The 17,587-nt window shown below is 40.1% G+C and overlaps 1 protein-coding gene across 1 annotated transcript; it reads right to left on the bottom strand.

The window, feature by feature from the left end:
- Nucleotides 1-535: 535 nt before the first annotated feature.
- Nucleotides 536-15,788, bottom strand: gad1a (glutamate decarboxylase 1a). The gene is made up of 17 exons (XM_036566173.1): nucleotides 15,431-15,788; nucleotides 14,367-14,544; nucleotides 12,623-12,682; nucleotides 10,344-10,499; nucleotides 9,233-9,475; nucleotides 8,594-8,684; nucleotides 6,523-6,635; nucleotides 6,154-6,269; nucleotides 5,213-5,292; nucleotides 5,024-5,078; nucleotides 4,455-4,571; nucleotides 4,283-4,347; nucleotides 4,107-4,185; nucleotides 3,634-3,783; nucleotides 3,267-3,374; nucleotides 2,915-3,004; nucleotides 536-2,722 (listed from the first exon to the last, which is right to left on the bottom strand). The coding sequence occupies exons 2-17, from the start codon at nucleotides 14,440-14,442 to the stop codon at nucleotides 2,549-2,551; spliced, it is 1,773 nt and encodes a 590-aa protein (XP_036422066.1). The 5' UTR covers nucleotides 14,443-14,544; nucleotides 15,431-15,788; the 3' UTR covers nucleotides 536-2,548.
- Between the last annotated feature and the right edge of the window lie 1,799 nt (nucleotides 15,789-17,587).

Here is a 17,587-nt window from a genome sequence, read left to right as displayed (position 1 = left end):
CAGTGCCTTACAATAGAGATATGTACACTATTGCGCTCTTAAAAAGGTGCCAGAAGGGGTTCTTTGGAGCGAAACCTAAATAACTTTTAAGCAGATGGTTCTTGTAAATGAGCTGTATTAGAGTGAATAATCTCCTTGTAATGTAAACATTCTATATGAATCAAGTTTTTTTTCTGGAACCATATGTCCAAGCCAAGAACCTCTGAGGAACCTTTGTTTTTAAGAGTGTATTTCACTGTCACTCCATGAACTATGAAATATGACTGGTGCTTTTAATGGCTGTAATTAATTATATTATAAGTTATACGTTTGAAGAAGGCAGCATAATTAAGTTACAGTGCAGCAGCTACAAAGCTAGATACTGAACAGTATCTCAGTAAAATCATCTATTGTTATTTTTCATACATGGGTGAGAAGTATTGTCCCAAATTCATTCAAAGCATAAAGCAGTAGTCTAGATGGAATGAACCACACCGCAGAAAGACCCTTATTATGTCATCATTCAGCAATGCCAATAAAACAGAGGAGACTGGTAGACTGAAAGCTGAGTGTTTTATTTGCAGTATTTATATGACAGCAGTCCTGCACAAGTTCACTTGGTGTGACTGTAGATTAAAGTGCCTGTTTTATCTGACAGACCATTCTCATATATGGGGCTGTATTTCAACATTTTATGCTGTCCGTAAATACATAATCTTTGTCACTGCTTACACTAAGTAGTCCAGGCATGTCTGAACACCCTTTTTTGTTGAGAATTCAGGACTGGTTTCCCATCACAGACTAAGCCCAGTCTCCAAATACAATAATTACAATTAGAGTTTAGTCCAAAACCATGCTGAAAGATATGCTGCTTTGAATGCACATGATTCAAATGTGTCCATCAAATTCAAACATATCAGTTGGTTACACATGAATAAAATATGTTAAATCAACATAATTTCTGTCTTTTGGCAAGAATTGTGTTGATGTAATACATTTTGTTCACGTGTAACCAACTGATGTGTTTAAAACGTAAATTCAAAGCACTTCTTTCAGTGTACTGTTTTTCTGTGACTTGGAAAAGCAGATCTTAGGTTGCTAAAACATCAATAAAAATCCTCTCTGGATATTAATAAAATATACTACACTTGTATTTTAAGAGAGTCTTTTGTGCTTTTCTTACCAAGTACCAGCAATACCAGCTAGAACTCAGCCACTTCTTTTCACTGGACTTCTTTTGACTTGACTAGAACTACACGATTACTTCTAACATTTATTGTGTATGTATAATAATAGTGACAATCACAGCTACACCACACTGATTGCACTACGGTTATATTGAATGTGCTCACTGATATCTTATATCTCATTGATACATTACACATTGATCACTTAGTCTAAGCCATTGTGTAGTACAGATTAAAGTGACAGATAAATAAACACCACTTCGTTCCATGTCTTTGGTCAATGAATACATTGAAATCTCTAAAACATTGGTTAAAACACTCGTAATCATAATATCCGCTCAAAATACAAATAAGGATCCCTTACAAATGGAGGAAAAGACATCTTTCACACAATTAATCTCTTTGTATAAATAAAATCTTAATAAATATCTCTATGCACCTGGTAATCACTATTTAAACATCTCTTACTGTAAAACTATGTAATATGTTTGTCACAAAGGACATATAACAATAATATACACAATCTACATAAAGGACTTCAGTTCTAAAAACACAGCAATTGAATACAGTTCCTGGTATGATAGTGATGAATGCATTATTCCCCATTCATTTATAACACAGGAGAACAGCTAATATATGCGCCTTTGTAATCACACTGACAACACTGAGAACCAACAGTTAATTGATTTTGATAAATCACATAGTATTCTTAAAATATATACTAGTGCAGAAGACTCTGTAGTCATATCTAGTGAAATGTTTACCGTTACGAGTGAAAGATCTTGTACATAACAGATACATTGAGAGAGTAGAATGATATCTCTCCTTCAGTCGCTGTACTCCCAGAACGCAAGACCTCATAGAGCTTCACCCTCAATAGCAGCTCCACCATGGAAGATCTATAGTCCATTTGGAGAATTTAAGGAATACTCCAGTTTTTCAACCCAATCTCTACCTGCTGCATCTGTAGTGAATGGTCAATTACCACAGACAAACACTTTTGATAACACTTTGTTCACAACTATTGTCCATGGTAGTTGATCATATACTACAGATGCTGCAGCTTGAAAAACACTAGAGTGTTCCTTTAATGTATACAGTAAAACATCACATTGGTATGAACTCTTGTTTCCCATTGGTGCTGTAGTTTGTCAACATTGTCAGTTCCCCAGTTTTATGGGGTGTTATAAAAGATCATGCATCACTGGAGTCCATGGTGGACCAGTAGCCTAATCAGAATGAAGGTGAAATTGTATGAGGGCTGCCAGAATGTTTGCTAACACTATGTTGAATTGTTTAAGATTCCTCAGGGGCATCTATCCAGGCCCAGTGAACACTGACCACTGCTTCAGAGACAGCTGGCTGAAAGATCTGTGTGCTCTTTATAAATCCTGGCCCAGTCGTTCGATCTCATCGATCAGGAAGTCGATGTCTGACCTGGTGGCGGCTGGGTTTGAAATGACCATCCTGAAGAAGTTGACTTTGTCACCTTGAGGCTGGTAGCCCACCATTGTTGTCCCACACTCCATCATCATGGCTTTGATTTTGGGGGCCACCTGGTAGTGGGGGAGAAATCATTCCTCTCCAATCACAACACACTAGACAATCATTTACTCACATGGTTTTCTTGACTTCAAGGCCATGCTACTTTTCCACATTGATGCCTGAGCTTGTGTTAATAATCATTCAAACTAAATCATTGGTCACTTTGCTATAAAGGCAGTCTGTTGAAGCTGACAGTACTTTACCTTATGGAGCCTCTGTCTCCTCTCCTCCCCATCTGGCATGCCACGCAGGCTTGGAGGAATATACCAGAAGCACACATTAGTGTGCTGAGGCTGAGAGAGAAAAAAAGAACAGCATAAACAAAAATCAGACACGTCCCATTGTTATGAAAGTATGCACAGTAGTTGGTTATATTGTTAATATGCGAGACTCCTACTTAGAAAAACAGTATGCTCCATAACATAAGAAGATCCTCATGACTTGCCATATTCATCACAGGTAGTTAAAGAACGGATGCGTAATTGTTTAAATCTGTTTCAGAGGGGAATGGTAATGAAGATGTGATTGAAAATGGTTAAAATTATTTTCACAGACCTGCCCCTGGAAAACCATCTCATAGCCTTCTCTGTTCTTGATCTTATTATAGAGATACTCTGAAAGCTCCAAACACCGGTCTATATGCTTCTCAAATCCAGTGGTACCCTGTGGAGGACATACATAGCCTTGAAGAACATTTCGGCTTCAAAAAAATGTTATTAAATGTTATTACATTTTTAAAAAGTTATTATTATTATTATTATTATTATTATTATTATTATTATTGTTTTGGTTTCCAATGCAAGCATTTGATATTGATATGATGTTCACTCCATTTGAAAAAAATGTTTCAGCTGAGATTTTCATTCATTCATTAATTCATTTGTTCATTCATTTGTTCATTAATCCAATCTGTGTGCAGTACCTTTGCCTTCCACATGAGCCAGAATTTGAAGATATCCACATGTCGGCCGCACTGTATGGCCTTGTCTCCGGTATCATAGGTGACATCATACTGTTTATCAGGCTGGAAAAGGTAGCCAGCACACATGGAATTGCAGCCCTGCAGAAGACCCTGTACACACACACACACACACACAGTGAAACCATCAGAGGGCCAGATACTCACATAATGATATGTCAGTGCAGGCAGAGAAAGAGAGAGAGACAGAGAGAAACCAGGATGGGGAGAATCGTTAATGATACGCTTCAGTGAGCACATACCCTCTTTCCGCCTTTCCCTTTTCTTTTACCCTTTTGTTCTGTTCATCTCTCTCTTTCACTTCGCTACTCAGCCTCTTTCTTACACATATAGTCTTTTAAGTGCTCCCTCTCTCTCTTTCTCTCTCTCTCTCTCTCCCTCCCTCTCTCTCTCTTTCTACATTGTCTTTGCCTCACCTTCTCTCGAACCAAAATGGCAGAGCACTGTAGTGGAACGCCCATCATCTTGTGAGGATTCCATGTGACAGAGTTTGCCCTACAGAAATAACACAGCAGAATGAGAACAGCCTCAGAAATGTTTGTGAATGTGTGTGTGTGTCTCTGTGTGTGTAATGTATAAAGGTAAAATGTACCTCTCAACGCCGTTCAGCTTGTGTCTGTGCTTTCTAGACATCAACAGTCCACCTCCCCATGCTCCCTGTAGACAAACACAGCCATTTTTTTTAATCCCGATCTTCTTACTGAGCGACAGAAACCTATTAACAACATTCTTATTAACACTTACAAACATCAGTGGGCACTTACGTCCACATGGAGCCACATGTTGTATTTTTCACAGATGTCTGCAATCTCGTTGATGGGGTCGAAAGCTCCATAAACTGTGGAGCCGGCTGTAGCATTCACGAACATTGGAACATACCCCTGAAAAAGAACAGAGACAGATGAGCCGTCACTCTGGATGGATTACAACCACTGACTGAAGTAGATAAAGGCAATAAAACCAAGAACAAGACTACCTGAAGTCACTTAGATTTAGCGTGTCATGTAGAGACTATATGGTATCTTACTGATTGTGATTAACTACACATATAAGATCATTCATCCTTTGATATTATTTTTGTTTAATTAAATCACAGGATTGAAACCGTATACTAGATACCGAAAGGCTTATTAATATAGTTACATATTAGTTATCAACTAAACATGCAATGTCAGCTGTGATGATAGTAGTTTTGTAGCAATAAGTTAGACCACACATGACATGCAGTGTTTAAAGCTTGGTGTCACTGTTTAGACATAATAGCAAATCATTTACATGAGCTACAAAGCTGTAAAGGCCTTGAGTTGGACGTCTTTTCTAACAAAAGACTCACCTTCTGTTTGGCATCAATGACCTTGGCCTCCAGATCAGCAGGGATCACTCTACCTCTGATAAAGGAGACGGACATGTAACACAGACGCCCTCACACATACGCACGCACACACCCATATCCACACACACACACATACATACACACCAGGAGCTTACAGAAGTTCACAACACAGACAGAGAATTGCCTTACCTCTCATCTGTTTTCAGCAGAATCAGGTTTTCTGTCCCAAAGCCAAGAACTGCACTGGCTTTCTTTATGGAGTAGTGACTCTGTGAAAGGAAGATGAAATAAGCCATGTGGAAGACATTGTTTATAGCAAAGAACAGATATAGAAAAATATAGTACTGTGCTGAAGTCAGAGAGACTCCTTTCATTCGCTTAATTAACAGTCAAAATGGTTATTTATTTTTAGGTGATCTTTCTAAAGAGATTAGATATACGATTCGGAATATAAGAGGAAAAAAATGGATTTTTACAAAACTAGAGTTTAAAAAACATAAAGATAGAGATAATGGGACTCCTAACCATCATGCAAGACCCTGTAGACCACCAGAACTATCACAATCAGATAAACAATACTTAAAACTTTAATCTTTGACACCAATGATTCTGTCCATCCTTCCACTATGAGGAGATAACCAAACACTGTGGCTCTCAAAGGTCTAGCTGTCAAGAAACTAGGCAACTAGGCACTAGGCAAAAAAGACAAAAAGAAGCTGCCAGCATTCTCAGAACAATGGACAGACCAGAGTCCAGACCTCAACATCACTCAGTTTTTTGGGATTACTTTTTTTGTGAAAAGCAAAAATGCAACCAACTTCTAAGACTGAACTTTGCAAGTACGGAAAAATATCCCTGCAGATTTCTTAGAAGAACTGAGAGTGAGTCTCCTGAAACGATTGGAAGCTGTAATAAAGAGTGAACACACTAAATACTGAAAAAATAATAACTAGTTATTGAGGCTTCCATGTATTTTTTGGCTAAATGTGTTCTGACCTTTTTCCTGATTTACTTTTGCACAGTACTGTAAATATGAATATATGGACAGTTAAATGCAAAACAAAACATTTATTTAACACTAGCAGAAAAAAACCTTCATCTTCACTTTCAGTGAGACTGAGTGTACATACATGCTCAGAAGTGAACAGCACGAGTCTGGGAGCTGCTGTCATGCCTTTAGTCTTCACCTCTGGGTAGTGCTTATACCGAGCTACCATCACACTGTACATGTTGGAGATTGCTCCTCCTGTGAGTGAAATGAACAGTATGGACACAGCTGGCAAATTTAGGATCACACTACAGTAATTCCTGAGCTTTAAAAAAGTATTGCATGATGCCAATGAGTGATATTAGTGTTTGCACATTTTGCTGCATGCAAAATCACTGAACACTTGGAGAGCTTGACTAACGTGTTATTCAGCTGACTCACAGAGCTCTCAGAGTTATTTTTGCCTTCATCTGCCCACACACGCTTTCTGTTCATTAGCATTTGAGCTCACCTGGGGAGAATATGCCATCACCTTCTCCATTGGGCCAGCCTACGATCTCCCTCATCTTCTTCAGAGTCAGCTGCTCCATCAACACAAAGACCGGAGCAATTTCATACGTGAACCTGTGGAAAAAGCGACAAATGCAACACATGCACACATGCTTATTGCATACAAATGACCAATGAACAAAAACACTCATCATCAGCTGTCAACATCCAAATATAACATCTTTGTTTCATAGTGTTGATATATGGTTGCACCTACTTTAAAGTAACCCATAATTAATCATACAAACATATTCTGACACGAAGTTCCCAGAGGAGGCATCTCCAGCAGGGTAATGATGATCACTGACCAACAGAAGTAATTAGCAACAATCATAGGCTAATTAGTGAACGTGAATGGCAAGTGTTTGTTCAGACTTGGCTAATTGGCTTATTAATATAAATAGTCATGTGAAAGGAGATTATAGACAACATCCAAGCACGCAACCAGACCTCAGATCATTGACTCATCTGTATGCATGCCCTTATGCTATTATTTATTCTAGCAAACACCACTAGAGGATATACAGTGGGGTCTAAAAGTTCACATCGAAAATCAAAAAAAATTTTATTTGGGAACTTGGGAACAAACAATTGAAAGTTTTAGAATTTTGAAAAAAAAAGTTGTTACAAGTGACATGAAGGAGAAATTTCCTGATTTTGCATGCCTTGGTCACTGTTCAAATGTAAGCAAATTTGTAAAATGACCATGGTCAGTTTTTTTAAGCTTATGTCTTCCATTGAAGTTCATGTTCAGACGACGCTCAAGTGGTTTTGATCTTTGCATCAGTAGCTTTTTTACAAACTCGTGGAGTCCATGTCACCTCGAGTGCACGCTGTCATTTAAGCAAATGGGGCACACACCAAATACTAAGAAATTTTGAAAATGTGACAGATTCTAATTTTCACTCAAAGTGTTATGCTGAAAATATCATTTGTGATGATTTGTTTTGTATTAAATTAGAAAACAACGTAAAAATAAAATAATTTTCACTAGTGGTCACAGACTATGGACCCCAATGTATTATTACCAAAAATAAAAGAGTTTTCTATAACCTTTCTCCACATTTTACTGCAGACTTAGTCTCTGATACAACTGACAAGTCATTATGGACCTTATGAACTTTTAGCAAGTATGCTTGTCTACTCTTTAAATCACTGAAAGAAACAGAGGGCAGTCATTGTACCATGGCAGTAAATAGTGAAATAAATCAGCTGTGTATCTTTTATTGACCTTTAAATAGTTCGGGCACATGCCATAAAAAAACATAATAGAATGTCTGACCTCCAGAGGTCACCTGAACTGATATGTTCACACCTTGCTGTTTGTTTTATTTTTTTGATATAATGTTTGCTGAAGAAGGAAAGTATCATGGATTATTTTGATGAATCATGGTGTAGGACACCAGCATCCGCGGCTTAACTTGCTTACATTGAAAAGACTGAAAACGCTGCTTGGTGAATAGGAAAATAGGTGGAAAGATTAGTGAACACTCTAGTTTCTGATTATAAGAACACGCTTACTGTGGTGTTTCTTTAAAATCTCAAGCTACTTCTAAAAACAATCATCTGATCAGCGTAATGACTGAATCTGTAAGTAAGTGCACACTGTGTGAATCTGACGCCATATGTGAGAACATAAGGATGTAAATTAGCCTTGACCAATGAAGTGAAGCCTTGCGTCAGTGATTGTCCTGTCTGCAGGCTGTGTATCAAACCTCTGGGCCATTTCACAGGCTACTTTAGAGACACAATGCTTTTTATTTGTTACCATGGCAAAGGTGCCACTGTGTCAAAGGTGAATGCTGATGATAAATTAATTATAATGAAGATTGCACCCAGAGATCTGAATGAAGAAATGTTGTGATGGGTACGTTAAGCAGGGTAACAAATGAAGCTACTTCTTGACAATGTGACAAATAGGCTTTTTAAGCTATTGTTTGGGTGTTTCTGCTAGATAATGTTCCAATTACACCTTCTGCACTCCGTCAGGATGACAAATAAACCTGAAGGAATAAACGAAAGTTAGAACTTACATATTAGTGTTTGCAGTGGAGGTGAGCCACTCGCCAGCCAAGCCAATGATGTCTAGCCCAGTTGATAGCTGGTTAAAAAACCTGGGATGGCCTGAAGAGAAACAATATCCACAACAAAGCACATGTGCTTAATTGCTTTGAATTTCCAAGAGGAACTGAAAATATACTAGCGTAATAAGCTACAAGCTAGTCATATGCAAGTGATGTATATTTATGTTGCTGCTAAATTCTACAGGCTCCTCACTCTGATTGCTACATATGCTGTACATCCAAAAGTATCCAACACCCCTTCTAATTAGTGATGTAGCTCTATCAAACACTTTTGGGATGAACTGAAGTGATGTTTGTGATCCAGAATTAATCATCCATCATCAGTACACGACCTCACTAATGCTTTTATGCCTGAATGCAATCAAATCCTGACATGCTTCAAAATCTAATGTAAAGTCTTCCCCAAAATATTAGGACACATACTGTAACTTACATATTAGTTTCACCATAGCTAGTGGATAATTGTTATCATAGTTAGTAATCGAATAACAGCCGTAGAGTTTAAGAGGTTAAAATTGACTGAGCACAAATCAAGCACCAAACACTTGAATCTACATATTAAAATATCAGTCACTCCATTTCTCTCACCTGTCCTGACACCATATTTCAGTGTGTCTCTACAGTCCACCAGGATCTGCTCCAGGCTCTCCGGCTGGTCAGAAAGCTCCAGGTTGAAGCCCTCCATGCCCTCCAGCAGCTGGTGTGGGTGGTGGAAGTCCAGCACTTTGGTGGATCTGTCAAATGTCTTGCGCACGTAGTTAGTGAGGATGTCCACCACCTCCAGCAGGAACTGAATAGTAGGCTCTTCACCATTCTTGGCAGGCAGTAAATCTTAAAGATTTGTGACATATAGGCCATATTCATTCAGAGCTCTTTAAAATGCTTAAGTACTCTTAATATCAGCCAAAGCTGCAGCTGACATGCACTGAAACTGTGAACATAATAGTGAAAATTCAGTGAACCAAAGTTATGTAAATACATCCTTTCCCAAATTTAGTATGTGGATGAGGATAAAAAGGATAACTGATAGAATGAATAGATAATTAAGAAAAAGATCTGCTATTTAGACAATTACAGTCAGCTCAGTGTTGATCATGCTCCTGGGAACAAAAGCATGTGATTTACAGGAAACATACTATTAAAAAAAATTGGGTTTTAACTTAAAAATTAGTTGGTTAGTTTCCAAGCTGCCTTGATATCTTAGGTTATTTGAACTTCAAATAATAAGATGACATGGTATAAAACATAGATACTTCTTCTATTTCTTTTACAGAGAATTCTATTAATAAATATGGACTGAGATGAGCCGTTAATAATTAGGACATCATATCATGATAACAGGGTTTAATCAAACGAACAGTCTTTAACACAGTAGCTGCTTTCATCTGTTGACCATTTGAATTGACAAGCCCCACCATTTAAATGGCATTTTAATTCATATTTTAACTAAATGTATGTTTGCTTCTACTACTACTGCAACTATCAATAATAATAATAATAATAATAATAATAATAATAATATTAAACTTTTCCTGGTATGAACTGTGTAATAAAAATAGTGATTGTAAACTTAAAAACCAACGTGCAAAATGAAACAGAAAATAAAGACTCAAATAAAAAAAATACATTAATAAAAAATCATCTAATTTTCTTTGTTGTGTAAAGTAAGTCTGAAGGTAAAGGCAGTGGAGTGGCTCACCTCGGGCATACAGGTTGGAGAAGTCCGTCTCTGTGTGTCTGAAGCGCGACCCCCGCTCGTTGTCCCGGGTTAACAGGTTCTTCGGGGAGGGCTGCTCGGTAAAAGCGCCCACAATCCGACTCTTCTCATCCACATTATTATTCTTCTGTAAAAATCCTGGATTGTTAGGAGAAGAAGAAGAAGACTGAAACTTGCTTCTTGCATGTCCAAACATCGCACCTGACACTTTAACTGGTTTAGTTCCACAGTGTGCGCGTGCGTGTATCCCGCGCTCTTTAAATCAAGAGGGGGTCCCTCGCTGTGTGAGAGGTGCTGGGACGGGTTGTCCCCGAGGACGAACAGCCAAAGTCCAGCCTCGCAGAAACAAACACCGGCGTTTAGAGCGCGATATTTTTCCCACCCGTATTCCGGCAGACCTCACCTCCTCCGCTGTGATTGGCTGGAAGTGTCCTGTCTGCAGCACCAGGATTGGCTAATAGCTCATACACCCCAGAAGTCCGCCTGTCAACCAGTCCTGGCCAATCACAGCAAGGCAGGCGGGGCCTGTCCGAAAACGGGTGGAGGAAAAATCACGGGCACTTCACAGCGATAATAACGACGCACTGGAGGAGTCGAGGCTGTATTTCTCCTTAAAACAGCGCTTTTATTTCCGAAAACTAAAACACAGGCTTACACTAACGCTTAGCCCGTTTCTGCTGGAAAGCGGTTTGATCTACGGAATGACGCGCCGTTCCTTTAACGAAAGGATGCTTGGGACGTAAAGGCAATGCAAATGCTTCAGTTACACTGGACACGGAGCCGGAGGAGAAATCAGTACTGAGAGAGAAACCACTGCAGTGAATCATAGAGCGCAATGAGTCTGTAAAGAAAAGACCGAAGGATTTTTACAACAGATCCGCTTTGATTGTTAACGATTTAACAATCATCCACTTCATCGTTTTATTCTCTATTTATTTATTCTCTATTCCTAGCCAATCATAACCAGAGTCTGATCAGTTCAGACTGGCATCTGTGAAAAAATCCATATTTAAAAAAGAGTGTGCGTATTTTTTTTACGTATTGAGCCATAAAGCTCCCGAGTGTAGTGAACATTTATCTTTTGTTGTTAATGCGCTCATCGGTCGAACTGAAATAAAGCAGAGGGTCTCAGTGAGACTCTCTCACCGGATTTATTTGAAAGGGAACTGAAAGGGACCATTTTCCCCAACACTCACTGAAAATCTTATCAGATGAAGTGCAGAACACTCACACACACAGGCCCGCGCTATCTCTTCCACACACACGGACACTCAACACATTTCTGTTGTTCATTCATCCTCCCGAGGGACGGCGGACTTATCGCCGCTAGACTAATGAAGGACTGCAGATTTCTGTGATCTATAACCCCGAGAGAGCGGCAGGTATAAACTAAACCACAGCTCCCTACACAGCCTTTTCAAATGGCTAGACAGATTTAGAGAAACTATGATCAGTTTGAAATGAGCGACACATTCACTTCAGTATAAACCACTAGGACATACATTAGGACATTCAGCACTTCATTTGGACTGTATTTTATCTTACTGACAGAAATATACTTATGGATTTAAAATACTCTTCATTTTAAATTTAGACGAATTAACTGTTCAGAATCCTCTTTTAGCAGGTGGGGGCGCTACAGGATCACCCCCATCATCTAAACCTCCTCTATTAAACCGGACACGTGCTGCATCTCAGAGACCATGATTGTAGAACATTTAACCCATTCATGTTATCTACTACATTTATTATGAAAAAGAAAAATAAATATATGTGTGTGTGTGTGTGTGTGTGTGTGTGTGTGTGTGTGTGTGTGTGTGTGTGTGTGTGAATAAAAGCTAGAAATAGAAGTTGAATGTGAATATAAAAAAGCTTTAGATTTAAAGAACATGTGGACCAAAGGAATTTAAACATTTCAGATATAGACATTATAAGGTTTATCTTACAAGTAGATGCAAAACTGCAAACGTATTTTGTGCATATTTTTCTTTCAGTATAAATCACTGGAAACATTTTAATAACAATCCAGACCAAAACAAAAGGTACATCTCACTTGTATCTGTTTGGGAATATTGAGCAGCTACCATCATCACACCATGCTCTTCTCTCAGAGCAAATAACGAACACAGATTTCTATTTTAATATCTCTCTGTGTCTATTTTCCCGTTTCTGTACTAACCTGAGGTGTCACGTTTAGATTGTCGTGCTTCTCCTGAATTATTTTGTTCTTATAAACAATAAACAGTGATAAGAAAACTCACCACAGATCTTCATCCCAAGTTTTCTCGTACATCCGTGAGCAACTCCACTCCAGTCATAGCCTTCAAAAGCAAATGAACAAACTCATGAAACCCAAATGTATTTTGTCTGTCTGTCTGTCTGTCTGTCTCTCCCTCTCTCTCTCTCTCTCGGCTTTAAATGCAATCTAGTCAAGAGCAGGACTAAGGTACTTTTTTCTCAACCAATTTGCAATTAAATGAAACAGTAAGCGCTAGGAAGGGTGGAGGTGGAGGGGAATGTAAGAGCAGGTGAAATTACCCCCCTCCTCATTCCCTCCATACACACTCTGCACGTTTGGCACACACTCGCACCGTTTACCAGCAGCAGTATTATCTCAGCGGGCCAGACCTCACACTCACACTGCTCTCCGCCAAATCACCTCCATTTCACCAAATAACACTCAGGGAATGTGAATCAGAGCTGTTCCTCCTCCTCCTCTTCAGACCGACACAAAGCAGCGCCATTTCACCTTATTAAGTCTTTTGTGGTATTAAATAAATAAAAAATAAAAATGGACCAGGTCCATATTCAGCTGTCAGCCTGCTTAGCTTGACTGATTCAATTATATAAAAATACATTTTTACAAATGCAATCAAGCGCTGGAATATAGCACGACAATACATTTTTAAAACTGTCTGCACAACGAAAATAATAGAGTTTATAACCATTTTTTCACAAATACATGAATGCATATTTTATTTCATAACAGAAATAAAACCAATTTTCTTCTTTTGCGTCAGGTTTTTTAGCCGATAAACATGGTCTTCTGTGAAGACCGTTTTTCAAAACTAACAAAAGGCTGGACAGCTGCAAAAACACTAAAAGCTGTAGTGAAATAAAGAGAGAAGTGGCTCTTTCTGAAGCGGTAAAACGTCTGTGATGGACCAGGCGCAGCTCAGGGCATTTTGTAAGGAGGTTCCCTCTGCCTGCTCCCTTCTCTGGGGCTGAAAAGCTATTAAACCCCCACAGCCTCAGAGCAATGTGCTGGAGCCAAAAGGCAGCCATTAGGACCTATTTAATATCTCTACAATTAGAGCGCCTCTTCACTTCATTACACAGCGCTGCAGACACACGCCCTTTTTCTCTTTCACTCAGAGATAAGGAGGAGAAAAAGGCAATCTGGTAGACTAATAGGCAGAGACTAACCATGATGAAGTTAAATACAGTACCGATAATAACAACACTAATAATAATAATAATAATAATAATAATAATAATAATAGCCTAGTCTAGTGTATTTTATAATGTCACTAATAATAATAATATAATAACTACATGCTTGTACGCACATCTAACAAAAAATATCAGTAATTATTTCTGGGTATCAGTCGGTTTTCTGGGTAAAGTGTTGCTGAAACATGACATGTTGTAATCGATAAAGACTGATCGGAGCTGCTGTGGCCGTCTGTCTTCTTTAATTGTCCACCAGTCCATGTTTTCAAAGGGCAGCTCGCAGAGTGACAGCCGCGCTGCTCTGGCTGGCTGGTGCGGGAGGTCTGCCGCGCGCGCACTGCAGCGGTGATTTGTTGGAGGTGAGACGAAGCGAAGAGCGCCGTTTTACCCCCCACCCCCACCCCCAGCCCTCCAGCCCCACCTCCCTGCACCCCCCCCCCGCCCCCTCTAACCCCCCTTCCCACTCCCCCTCACCCAGCAGACAAGATTAACGACGCTGGCCACAAAGCAAATAGCCGGAGTGAAATAGCGTTTTATCGGTGATGGACCTACTTGAGGAAGGTGGTCGTAAATTAGCCGTGTTGGGGTCCGGCTCGCCGGCGGAGGAGGAAGGTGCCCACGCCGCCATCACTCTAAAGACACACTGCCGGGGTCCCGCGTGCGAGGAGCACTGTCACTTCAGCCCAAACCCAGCTCTTATTTTAGCCAGCAGGATGAAAAGTCACATTCGCTGGAAGAGAGAGAGGAGAGAGAGAGAGAGAGAGAGAAAGTTTAGCGTCGAGTCTGCACTAAATATAGAGCACCACTGAAACTCAAAACGACACGGACTTGGCACAGCCTGGCACATTTACAAAGCTACATTATAAAGAAGCTGACAAAGCCTGAATAGTGCTTATAATGCACTATACATGCATAAGTACATATACATACACACACACACGCACACACACACACACACATAAATATATGTACACGCAGGTGCAGCCAGGCTCCAGGATGGATGAAGTGACTGAGTCTGTCATTGAGTCCCAAATCTATTTTTGCCACAGTCTTACTCAAAATACGCCTATTTATGACAAACTGATATTTATTTTCAACAAAAGAAGCTCTACACGATGCATATCGTCTTACTGTTAATCCCACCCTGCAGCCAGACCGTATGTGATGGCATTTAAAAGTTTATTTTACGGGTGAGGAACGAAAGAAAGAGAAGCGCAAAGGCCGTTTGCTACAGCTTAGTGGCGCAGCAAATCTTCAAGGCATCCCAAATATGACTGATAAAGTCCATTACGCGCAGGTTATCAGCAATAAATAAAAGCGCACGTAGCACAGAGAGTCCTCAGGTGAGAAAAGAGAAACTGATGAATATTAATGGTGAATATCCATTTCAGAAAAAACGAATGGGAAACTAGCCTTTAATAAATGATACAAACTAATACAAACTGAAAATGAACCTGAGACTGGCTTACCAAGTAAAATAATAATAATAATACAAAAAAACAGCAGAGGCGTCTCTGGTGCGTGTCACTTCAGAGCAGATATTATTTTAAGGCACCTGTTAGAGCAAAGCTGAATGTGGCATTTGACAAATCCGGAGAAAAATGGTCCAAAGTTACCTTGCAGATGAGATCCAGCGGGTGAGCAACAGCAGAGACTGTCCCAAAAATCGCGAGGCAGCTCCAAATCTCGGCGCTGCGCCTTCACTCCAAAGCACAGAGGCGCAAATACGGGCGGACTAAATCCCATCCACGGTGACCTTTGGCAAGCCACTGTTTGATGTGCTGATGTTCAGCGCGCGGACCGAGCGCGTGATCGTTAGCCGGTCACGGTGCTGGTGCTCTGTGCTCCTGTAGCGCATGTCGCGCTGCCCAAATGACGGAGTAGCTTTGTTTGCTGAAAGCTCATCTCACGGCTGCATGTCCGGGAGCGCAGACACACTTTTGGGGGGACGCGCCCGTAGCACTTTGCGCCTCGAATGAGAATCCGAGTCACGAACAAAGACTTCGGAAGTTTGACCCAATAGCAACACATTACGCTGAGGCACTTTGCGCGCGGAGGGAGAGGGAGGGGTTGGGAACAATTCTGACCTTCATAATACGAAGGACAACAGTGCCTATAAGCTAACGAAAGATGATGGTCTATTACCGCTGACATAATGCTGTGTGAACAAATGAGTGTGTGGTTTAGTTTTAATATGAATTGGAGACAGTCATCATAGACTGTATGTTTTGTCTTGTTTAAATGAGCGACAACACTGTCTTAGGAAAACGACAGGCGTCTTTTGAGTCATTTACAGGCTTATGTCCTGGATAAGAGCGCACATGAGAAATGCAGAAATGAATGCTTCAGAAGAAAAAGTCCACACGATGGCAGCAAGCAGTCGGTTTAATAAGCTCCAACTCACTTAGTATTCTTTATTAAAGGCATTTACGCACGGTGCTAAAGCACATTAGAGAACTGTCAGTGCCTGCTTTCTCATCTGAAACATTATAATACGAATATGAACATTTCAGTGTCGCACTGGAACATTTTGAATGAATTGGAATTGTCGACTGTGCATAAAAAGGAAGGAATTACAAAAATATTGCTGCCCCAATACACGCCCCATAAATGACATGAAATGTAATAGTGGGCACGCTCTCTGGATTTGTCTGAATTTTCTGTAGCTCCAGATCCCTTTAGTCCCCTGTAGAGGGGCATTTCAGCACCTGGACAGCTCCTTCAGACACCCCTCAAATAACAAAGAGCCTCTTCAGCATTCTTCAGGTGTATGGTCCCTGACTGACCTTACTGTCCTCTACTTCACTCACCCAAACATGTAATGCTGATACAATAACATGACAGGTAGTTCTCGGTGACTAGACACTCAATTAAAGGACGAGTATATCATCGGCTTATTTCAAATGCATTAATAATAATAATACAGGTTAATTATATATACATTTAAAAAAATCTGCGTTCAATATTATTTAGCCATAAATCTGAAACTAATTCCCGGACTACTTGTAGTGTAGCTGTGTGAAAACATTTTCACGTTTTCTCGAAAATGAATGATAGCACTTTTGACACCGTAGGATACTCTGAGTGATGTCCAGGCGCCCTGCTCACTGTAGGAGTTCACGTTTGTGTGGTGGGTGGTTTCGTCATTGACACAGAGAACAAATACAAAGATGAGCGTGGTTTTAAAACCGCAGACCCACAAACCACCGCTAGATGGCGGTGCAATACAGCAGCCTGTTGGAAAAGTCACATCTTGCTCCTCCAAATTTATACAGGCACGCTGTACTACAGCTGACGTTGCTACTGAGACATGTGACATTGCTTGTAGGACTATGATTTTGTACACGGTGTACATTGTAGGCGTTGCAATAATTTGCTGGTGCCAGAATGACATTAAACTGACCTATCTATGTATCATTGTTGAAACATTGCTGAGAGGATTTGGTTGCATTCAGCCACAAGATCATTAGTGAGGTCAGGTACTAATACTGGATGATTAGTTCTGGATCACAAACACCACTTCAGCTCATCCCAGGAGAACTTAGCGGTGCTTCATCACTCCAGTGAACGTAGCTCCAGTGCTTCACAGCCCAGTGTTGGAGAGATTTATACCTCTCTAGTCATCACTTGGCATGGGGCATGATGATCTTAGGCTCATTGGCACTGCTTTACAATTGAGATTATACAAGTCATGTGTGTACAGTTGAACATCTGTGTCAGCAATGGGTGCACCATAAAGTACCTGATTTAGAAGGGCATACTTTTGGGGGAGT

Source organism: Colossoma macropomum, unplaced genomic scaffold (assembly GCF_904425465.1).
Source record: "Colossoma macropomum unplaced genomic scaffold, Colossoma_macropomum, whole genome shotgun sequence".
In the NCBI taxonomy this organism is placed as follows: Eukaryota; Metazoa; Chordata; class Actinopteri; order Characiformes; family Serrasalmidae; genus Colossoma; species Colossoma macropomum.
Note: the sequence above shows the minus strand (reverse complement) of the source record. Positions and strands in the feature narration are given on the sequence as shown.

Coding starts and splice junctions, on each gene's coding strand:
- gad1a (XM_036566173.1), bottom strand. CDS start 14,442: ATGGCGGCGTGGGCACCTTCCTCCTCCGCCGGCGAGCCGGACCCCAAC. Junction 5,293..6,153: donor TGCTGTTCACTTCTGAGCAT/GTATGTACACTC, acceptor TTCCTTTCACAG/AGTCACTACTCCATAAAGAA. Junction 3,005..3,266: donor AGATGGTTTTCCAGGGGCAG/GTCTGTGAAAAT, acceptor TTTCTCTCTCAG/CCTCAGCACACTAATGTGTG.